Source organism: Colobus angolensis, unplaced genomic scaffold (genome assembly GCF_000951035.1).
Source record: "Colobus angolensis palliatus isolate OR3802 unplaced genomic scaffold, Cang.pa_1.0 Scaffold3, whole genome shotgun sequence".
Classification (NCBI taxonomy): Eukaryota; Metazoa; Chordata; class Mammalia; order Primates; family Cercopithecidae; genus Colobus; species Colobus angolensis.
In genome coordinates, this window is record NW_012116265.1 from 30038681 (window position 1) to 30048927 (window position 10247).

The 10247-nt window shown below is 37.1% G+C and overlaps 1 protein-coding gene across 1 annotated transcript; it reads right to left on the minus strand.

Moving 5' to 3' along the window:
• Positions 1 to 1302: 1302 nt before the first annotated feature.
• On the minus strand, positions 1303 to 10247 carry AKAP5 (A kinase (PRKA) anchor protein 5). Its single transcript, XM_011949784.1, has 2 exons — positions 10167 to 10247; positions 1303 to 7640 (listed from the first exon to the last, which is right to left on the minus strand). The coding sequence occupies exon 2, from the start codon at positions 7377 to 7379 to the stop codon at positions 6099 to 6101; it is 1281 nt and encodes a 426-aa protein (XP_011805174.1). The 5' UTR covers positions 7380 to 7640; positions 10167 to 10247; the 3' UTR covers positions 1303 to 6098.

Consider the following 10247-nt stretch of genomic DNA (forward strand, 5'->3'; position numbering starts at 1 on the left):
GCTTTGAATCTACTCTCCCCTCTTTGGAGAGAGGTTGATGAATATGGCTCTTAAAGAAGTAATTCTGCAAGATGAATCCTATATTATCTGTGATAATTTACTTGGGAATTTTCCCTTCTTCTGGAGGAAGAATAATATTCCCCTTGTTTTGTTTTTGCTGTTTCATTTTTTAACTTTTCACAGATAAATCCATGCAGAAATGGATATATACAGATCTGTTGAGGCAGAAAGAAGAGAAGGAAAAACCCACTCCTTGTTTCTACACTTTTGCACTTAGTAACAATTTGCCTGATTGAAGGATTTGTGAATGGTTCTCCTTTTTTTGTTTTTTCTTTTTTGAGATGGAGTCTTGCTCTGGTGCCCAGACTGGAGTGCAGTGGTGCAATTTTGGCTCACTGCAGCCTTGAACTCCTAGGCTAGAGCCATTCTCCTGCCTCAGCCTCCCGAGTAGCTGGGACTACAGGCACATGCTGCCACGCCCGGCTAATTTTTTGTATTTTCAGTAGAGACGGGGGTTTCACGGTGTTAGCCAGGATAGTCTCTATCTCCTGACCTTGTGATCCGCCCACCTCGGCCTCCCAAAGTGCTGGGATTACAGGTGTGAGCCACCGCGCAGAACCATAAAACTTTTAAAAAGCTTGCAAAATGTGAAATATTAGCTACGCTATTACCGTGTTTGTACATTAAGAAGGCATTTTGCTTTAAAGCTAGGTTTAGTTTTACGACTTTTAAGGTGATAGTTTTAAATCGGGTGATAGTTTTAAATCGGTCCCAAGATTTGAAAAGTACAGTCCTTCTTAGAGCCTAATTGTTATCACTGGGCTGTGGTTACGAAAAGATAGGGTGTTAACATTACCAAAATGAAATCAGTGCCTTAGTAAATACAGAACTTTTTAAACACCCACCTTTAGTACATACCATCTGAATAATTCTAGCATTTTCACATTGATTAGTCATTTGAAAAATCATAAAGATTATTAACAATTCATAGGTTAATGCAGAAAAGACAACTAATGAGTATAGCAAGAGATGAAAACAGTGTGTTTTTGTCAAATTCACAAATGTCATCAAATTCAGAACTACCCTTTTGGTTGAATTAGTTCAACATTTTAGGTGTTTTTATTTCTCTTGCTGAAGGACTGTTTTAGGAGTGTTATTGTGAAATCTCTGTCCAATTTCCAATTAGCAGGGTAGAACTTTTGGTAGTGCAAACTCAGTAGTTCCATCAATGTGATCTTTGTAGTTTTAGGAAATGAACATAGTTTGCCCACAGTTCTTTTAAAAGATCTGAATAAACAAACATGAGTCAATATAACATTTATTTTGTATTAATAATCAGTACATAAATTAATTCAACTTGAAACGTTTTTTCTACAGAGTATTATTTAATATTATCATCTGATCCACAGTAATTTAGTACTAATTTTAATGAGAAAAAATTGAAACTTTTACTTTCATAATAGCTCATCCACTTAACATTTTTACAAAGAACTACTATAAATATGTAACACTATGCAGGCTTTTTTCTACACCTAGTCACAAATCAAAAAATGAGCATACTGTTTATTTAAAAATGGAACACTTTCAAACTGCTGCTGTATTCAGATCACCACCTTCCGCACACCAAAATTAATTGCTCTCTCTGTGTACTCCCGTCTATGCCACTCATGTTGCAGCATTATCCATGGCTCTTTGCCTTAACCCCAACCCAGTTTCTGTTGTCACTGCTCCCTAGGTTGAGCTCTTGGAGAGCAGGGAGCCTGTCCCCCTTATCAAATAGTGTTAGGTATGAGTTATGCCTAATACGTGTGTTGAATTAAATTGAATTTAATTAGGACACCTGCATTTTATGTAGCTTCCTTCTAATTTTTGTAACTAAGGAGCATTACAAATTTTCTTTTCAAAAATGTACCATAAAATATACCATGGATTGAAATTTTGAATTATGTATAAGAGACTTCATGTTACCCAATAAAACATCATAGGAGTTTGAACCTAAATAACTCTAAATCCGAAATGAGGATTTTTTTTTTTAATGCAGAAATGGCAGGCAGAAAAATCAAATCCTGCTGTATTGAGTATCAGATGCAATTAGAAAGTTGACTACATATTTCAATAAAGTTGACATTAAAAGGATCTTTTCAAACAATGGGATTCTAAAGCCTGACAATTATTTTTAAAATTCTGTTGTAAACCTCTAAAAACATTCTTAACTATAAAAAATAAGGCAACTTGAAGTTAGAAATTTATGGATGAAGTTAATGCTGGATTGCATACAGAAGCCAATTTGGTGCCCTCATGATCCATATCTTTAATGCCTTTAGCAAGCCTGTTCACACATACTGGTGAAATAACAATCTCTCAGAAGTAAATAAAAGAGATTCTAAGACTCCACTAAATAGTAGACCAAGTAAGATCATCACAAACTTCATGCTGTCAAACACATTACCTTGAAGGAAAATTATGCAGACAGCTTTTCTGAAGAACTCCATTTTGTGCCACATGCTTATTATTCTTTGAGGTGGAGGAGGTGGCAGGGAACATAATTTCTGTTTGAAAGTTCTTTTGTTTTCTGCTACCTTTACTTCGGGTACTATTTTTATATCCTATAAAGTGCTTTGAAAAAATGTTAAGTGAATAGTGCTACATAAAATAGAGGAGAATTTTCACCTTCTCTGGGTTGTAAGAAGCAAAGTGAATAATACTTGACTCTTAAAAGAGGGATGATAATATGCTGAAAAAGTTAACAAGTATCCAATAATCCCCGTCCCCACCCCCCAGCCTTATAAAATTCTGGGTTCAAAGAGAAACTTAATTTTGGCTAATAAATAAATATTCATTAAAAGCAGAATTTATACCACAGCAAATGTAAATGAAAATTCATGTGGTGTTCCTAATAATTATTTTAATGTCATTAAATGGACATGAATTGAACCAGAACCTATTTATATTCACTTAATGTTTGCATATAAGATCAAATTGCTTAAATACTATTACAAGAAAAATATTTTATGACTTTGAAGCCATCTGATTTCTGCATATTTCTATAACAATAAAACAATTTGAATCACCTTAGAATTCACTGTAATAGGATTTGGCCATGTAGCACATATAATCTGATTGAGACCAATTAATTTCTGAATTCCTTTTTCTAACTGAAATCGTACTTAATTCAACAGCTATTCTCAATAGAAAAACAGAAACCACTTAAGAATGAATGCAAGTAAAATATACATCTCATCATAAAAACAATCAATACATTCTAACCAAAAATATATATTAAACCAGTGAAAAAAGTAAAAACCTAGCATTAGATAAAATTTTACTTTCTTAACCAAAAAATTCAATACACATATTTACCATTTATCTGTTTCTTTTAAAATCCCCCAAAATATTTTCAATAACGGTAAGTGCTATACTTTTTGCTTGTTCATGAGATTACTAAACATTTACAATGCAAGTGTATTGGCTTGGAGGCATCCTTGCAGTAAATGAGGACAGGATTCTTCAGTACACTGTAAAATGCACCAACCTTATCAGGTTTTTAAAATTGTTCACTTTTAAATATGATAGTTGGTAGCTGTCCAAGTCCATTAGCACCATATATAGTGAGTTAAATAGTGTTTTCAGAGAAGATGACTTCGTCTTTTTTTTTTTTTTTACGTTTAAAAGTTGTACAATTAAAAGAAATTGACTTCTTGGGTCATGTGTTTTGAATGATACACTTTTCATCTTGCTAAATTGAAGGATTTTCCCCCCCAAGATTATAAGCGTGAAGGTAGGAAAATCTGGGGGAAATATTTTTGCACTTCAGCAAAGAATCTTGCTAATAATATCCATGATTTGGTTCAATTTCAAAGTCAAATTAGTTTCTTTTGATAGAGGTCTCAGTATGTATTTACAGAAAGAAACGAAGCTGATTCTGTAGGACAGAGTAGCAAATACTTTCTATATGCAATCCATACACAATGCAAGAATTCAGCCAAGATCATTTAAAATCATCTCATTTGCATTCTTTCCTCCACGTGGAGCTCTTGAACAAATACCTTACATCTCATACTTCATCTTTATTATTTCATCTGTTTCAAGTAGTAACACAATCACTCAATTTACACAATGGGGGAATACACACTTTGAATCCTAACCTGTGAGGTAGGGAAGTGCATTGTGGTATTATGGCCATTTCACACAAGGAAAGATTGAAATAGGATTACTGTTTCAAAAAATATGGCAATCATTGATGAGATCAGATGCTTCCCTTTCAATATGTAAATAAAAATGCAAATAAGCCCTTCTCATTTTTGTAAAGTATATCTGGATTGAAAATAGTGTTGAAGGCCGGGTGCAGTGGCTCACGCCTGTAATCCCAGCACTTTGGGAGGCCGAGGCGGGAGGATCACGAGGTCAGGAGATTGAGACCATCCTGGCTAACACGGTGAAACCCCGTCTCTACTAAAAATACAAAAAATTTGCCGAGTGTGGTAGTAGGCGCCTGTAGTCCCAACTACTTGGGAGGCTGAGGCAGGACAATGTCATGAACCCAGAAGGTGGAGCTTGCAGTGAGTTGAGATCACGCCATTGCACTCCAGCCTGGGTGACAGAGCAAGACGCCGTCTCAAAAAAAGAAAAGAAAAGAAAATAATGATGAAAAAGTTAATTTTCAATATCCATGTAAAATGCTTTTTACTGGTTTCTCTCAACACACAGACAGGAAGTAATACTGACATTTAAATTATAATGTGCTTTAACTTTTCACTTTCTATTCACCCACATTCATGGCTCATTTTTGGCCAAAAATAATATTTGCACTAGATTATTAGGATTTTCCAGGACCATTACTACCAGCCTGGCTTTGAATCTACTCTCCCCTCTTTGGAGAGAGGTTGATGAATATGGCTCTTAAAGAAGTAATTCTGCAAGATGAATCCTATATTATCTGTGATAATTTACTTGGGAATTTTCCCTTCTTCTGGAGGAAGAATAATATTCCCCTTGTTTTGTTTTTGCTGTTTCATTTTTTAACTTTTCACAGATAAATCCATGCAGAAATGGATATATACAGATCTGTTGAGGCAGAAAGAAGAGAAGGAAAAACCCACTCCTTGTTTCTACACTTTTGCACTTAGTAACAATTTGCCTGATTGAAGGATTTGTGAATGGTTCTCCTTTTTTTGTTTTTTCTTTTTTGAGATGGAGTCTTGCTCTGGTGCCCAGACTGGAGTGCAGTGGTGCAATTTTGGCTCACTGCAACCTCCACCTTTCGGGTTCAAGCAGTTCTCCTGCCTCAGCCTCCCAAGTAGCTGGGATTACAGGCGTGCGCCACCACACCCAGCTAATTTTTGTATTTTCAGTAGAGACAGGGTTTCACCACATTGGCCAGGCTGGTCTCAAACTCCTGATCTTAGCTGATCCACCCTCCTTGGCCTCCAAAGTGCTGGGATTATAGGTGTGAGCCACCGCACCTGGCCAAATAGCTCTTATAAGGGACTTAAGACTAGAAAACCACTCACGTTTAATTTCAATATGCGTATTCTGCACACTATCTGCTGAAACTGGGAAAATGCAATGTATTTTTTGAGTTAAGCCTACTGCTTAGGAATGTAACAATTACAAATCACATTCACAAAAGTAGCTCATCTTATTCACCATTTTAAACAACATATATGTGCACTGTAAAAAATACGTTTTGAAAAACTCAATGTGATGTTAGCCTATACACAGCTGAATTATCAAAAGGAAACCAGACTTTGTTATATCAGAGGTCATTAAAAAGCTTATGGCATACCATAAGTGCTCAATAAATACATCTTCCTCCCCCAAAGCACTCCAATCTCCATATGCCGTTTTAGCAACTCCCTGTATGTTATGTCACTTTATACTGCAATCTGTGCTGACTTCCTCCAATCCAGAAGTGACTGCATTTCAGTGGTAGAGTTTTACAAACTTGACTTAATCTTTAGCACTTCTGCACTGGAATTGTACCTTTTAAGTTCTAGAGATGATAAATCTCTCATTTGTTACTGAGTAAGAAATGCCACAAATGTATAAAAGAATTCTTCATTAAGCTTGTTTTTTCTGCCATGACTCTGGAGAGTAAGTCACTGTAGAAGATTGTTTATTTTATTATCATCAGAGGCCATTTCATTAACCAGCTGTTCTATTGACAACTGAATAGCATTCTTGACGAGAGAAGAGGCTGTTTCAATTAAGAGTGTTTCATATTGTTCTGAAGTTCTATCCTCAAAACCATTATCATTAGCAAAAACCCCTACTTGCTCATTTTCAGTTGAAATTAAGAATTGCTTAGGGACATTTTTTGATTTCTTAACATCAAATTCACTGATTTCAGTGTCTGTAATAATAATAGCAATTGGCTCTATTCGTTTGCTTTCTTCTAATTTGGATTTCTCTTGAGTGATCCCATTTTCTTTAAAATCTGATTCTTGGCTCAATTCAGTATCTTTTGGCTTAGTTTCTTCAGCTACAATCTCTCTACTTTCATAGTCTTTCCCATTTGGTGCACTTTTTAGGATATTGTTACTGGCTTCTTCCACAATTTGTTGAGCTGGGATTGCAGGTAAAGGTGGAACATCAGAAAGTACTGTTGGCTGATGGTCTGTTTCTGAAGTTTCAAGTGGGCCTGCTTGCTGGGGTTGAACATCTTGTTTTTCCTTGACCGTTTCAATTTCTTCAAGGATTAGAGTTCCCGTTTGAATAGCAGAATGCCCATCATCTAATCCAAGTTCTACTGAAATCACTTTCTCTCCAGAAGTTATGCTATTGCTCACATTTGATTCACAGACTTCCCCATCTTTCCGTGAGATGCCTTCACTTAGATCCTGGGTTGACTTAGCCTTTGTTGCCTGATCATTCGATGGGGTCTGTGTTTGTATATCCAAAATTTCAGCTTCTTCCTGGACTTTGATGCTGCAGTCTGAGTATTCTATAATTTTGGAATGATTACTCCTTTTTGGCCCTCTTGGGAATTTTATGCAGGGAATCTTAAGTCTAGATTTTGCCTTTTTCTTAGAAAGATCAACATCCTCAGCGTTTATTGCAGGTTGCACTTCAGCCTTCAATGGCTTTTGCTGCTTTGAAGACTCTGACCTTTTCCTGCGTGTTACAAGACGTTTGAGTGAGGCCCAGGCCCCCCGTGGGGGCTCTGGCTGATCAGAAGCTCCTGCTTCTTGGGGACACTTCCTTGCCACATCAGCAGCTTCAGAGCCAACTTTGGGCTTCCGTGCTTTGGCTGCTTTCTTTCTTCTCTTGAAGCAAAGCATGGATGCCTTTTCCTTCTGTCTTTCAGCCCCAGGACTACCTTCTGCTGATCTCTTCTCATCCTTGTTTTCTACATGAATTTCTGAAACTGTGGTTTCCATTTTTACACTGTACTCTTATTCTCTAGAAAACTATATTCTCTCTTCCTTAGCAGCCTTTTGTGACAAAAAGATGGGCAAAAATGTCACACTAGGTAAAATTTCGTCCAGGCATATTCATACCTTTCATCTTACTCCATACAGTGGTTTCAGGTGGTTTCTCTAGTATAGAAATGCCCAGTTTCTCTATTGCTTGTAATTTCTCTTTAATTTCTTGATGAAAGCCCTTTCTTGAATAAATTTTTGCTTTATTTAAAGATCAACCTGATGAGAGAAAAGAAAGTGGTATTTTATTTCACTATGAGCCTATTATTTTCTATGGAGGCTATTTCAGCTGAATGTATAAGATTCTACCAGGCATATTTTCCATATAATAATGAAATGACTGGAGAATAAATGTTGGGGTTTACTTTGGCCCTATTAAAGAGTTCAATGTGATTCTATTGTTTTATCTTCTTTGTTGAAACTTCATTTTGGATTACCCTGCAAGTCTGATATTATTAGTTCTTTAGTTGTGTTGTCTGTGTGAATTGCTTATGACTCTAAAGTGCAAATTAAGCAAACAACAGAAAGAACAAAAAATGAAGTGCAGGATGAAAAACAAGCTAATGTATTTTTTGTCACACTCAATAAATAATTTTAAAGCTGCAAAGGACTTTAGAGATTATTTGAGATTACTCAAATCCAGCCAGATGACGAAACTGAACTCCAGAGGGGAGCAATTGTCTTGTTAAAAGCCATGCAGCTAGATAAGGTCATAGCCAGAGTTAGAACTAGAGACTTTGACTCTCTAGTTTTTCCATTATAACATAAGGTTTCTGTTCTAAAAATGTATGTTCCATCAAGGAAGTGCTACTTTTCATACATATTCTTAGGAAAATTTAGCATTACTGTCATTTCCCACTCTGAAATTAGTTGTATAATTTTGACATTTTCATTTAAGTACTGTATTTGCTGTATCACATGTTTCCACCATAATCTGCACATAGTTGGAGGTCAGTAAGAGTAATAATAGCTGACATTTATTGAGCAATTCTTGGGTATTAGGCAGTGCACACACTTTTACATACATCTCTAATCCTCACCACAACATTACAAAGATGGTGGTATCACCATCTACAGATGAAGCAATTTGGCTGAGATTAGGGCAGAGCTGTTAACAGCTCAGATTAAACACAAGATTGCTTGTTGCTTAAAGCTTATGTTCTGAAACTGGGCTGTAAGAGTTTCATCAGAAAATGAATTGTTTGGAGATACTAATCTGCAGTATATTCATTAGTAAAAAAATTAAAATTTAATTAATGGTCATTTAATCATAAGTCACTTATCAACTCATAATTGAACCAAGAGTAGTCTGAGTTCTTGTTATGTGAAAACCAAGCTTTTGAAATTCTTTATATTTTGTTTTTTTGGTTCAGGAACGAATTTAACAGCCAAAAATAAGTTGACAAACTATGCAATTGGCAAACTGTTAGATAATACAAAGGTGTATTGAAAATTTAATCCTCAGAATGGTATGATAGCACCAAAGAATGGAAATGGGAGGTGATTATCTAATAAAGATCCTATGAATTTTAGTGGGTGGATGCCCTAAAATAAGCAAAGGGACTCATTCTTTATATTGTTTTTATGTAAATCCTTCACTGAAGTTTCATCTGGGTAACCCATAATTTTATGAACTGTAGAAAGAACTGGAACCCTGAAAATCAGTTTATGATCTAAGTAAATATTCTCTTAGGTTGGGTGTTTCATACTGTATGCCTCTAACAGAAAGATAAAGTCATTCTAGAACAATGACGGAACTAAAATACGAACATTTGACAGTGTTTCTCCTCACATTTATGTTTCAGTGAGCACTAGAACCTCAGCTGATAACTCTTTAAATCTTCTCACCTCTTGTGAGTTTTCAGCACCTGAGCACTTTTGTTAAGCAGAGGCTGTATTACCACATAATAGAAATATTGAAATGAGTTCAGGAGTGTATCATTTGAAACTAAACTGGATTGTGCAAAGACAATGGTTTGAGAAGCTCACTTGAATGTGTCTTACACACTAGAAATAAAACGAATGCCCAAACAGAAACTTAACTGAAGGGGGAAAATAATGCAGTCTGTAGACATTAAAACTTTGCAGAATGTCAGACTGCAAATGATTCGCTCTTAACCAGCAAGGGTAGCTTTATCGCCTCAGGAAATCTTAAAGTCCCTGTGCTCATTTCCTGATAGAATTTCAAGTCTCCTGTCACAGAAAACACTCCCTTTCCTTTTTCCCTTGAGCAGCAAAGAACATCCACTACCCGAGGAAAGCAATGCATCTTTCCCAGCACCAGATAGGACCACGAAGCTTCCTCCTGGAGGAAGGAATCTCGAATTCTGGCTTGATGCCCCTTATGGCAGGAGACAGAGCGCAGGATAAAGTACTCAAAAAGGAAAATGCCGGGGGCGTGGAACAGATAACCCAGCTTCAAGCTGTCTGCAGAATTATAATGCAATGGCCAGAAACCCAAAATCACATTTCCCAAAGAGGGATAAAGAAGGAAAAAAGCCACCAGCAACCCATGCTTCTAAGACAAGCTGTAACGCGAAGGTGATAGGTGGGCAGACCTGATGAGGGTCGTCCTGGCTGCGGATTTCTGCGGACAAGCGACCTCCCGCGTTCTTACTCCCAGCACCTCAGGGGGCTCACATTCCCCATGGCCAGTGGGCACCTCTTGCCCACTCCGCGGTCCGCTGACTGGACACTGCCCCCGACCCTCCTCTCCAGCAAGCTCCCCGCCCTGCCTTTACTCACGTAGGGCGTCGGGGTCCTTGGCCAACACTGCTCCCAAGGTGGCGGCGCGCTCGCGGGGCCCGGCGCCCAGGCCTCCAGGGA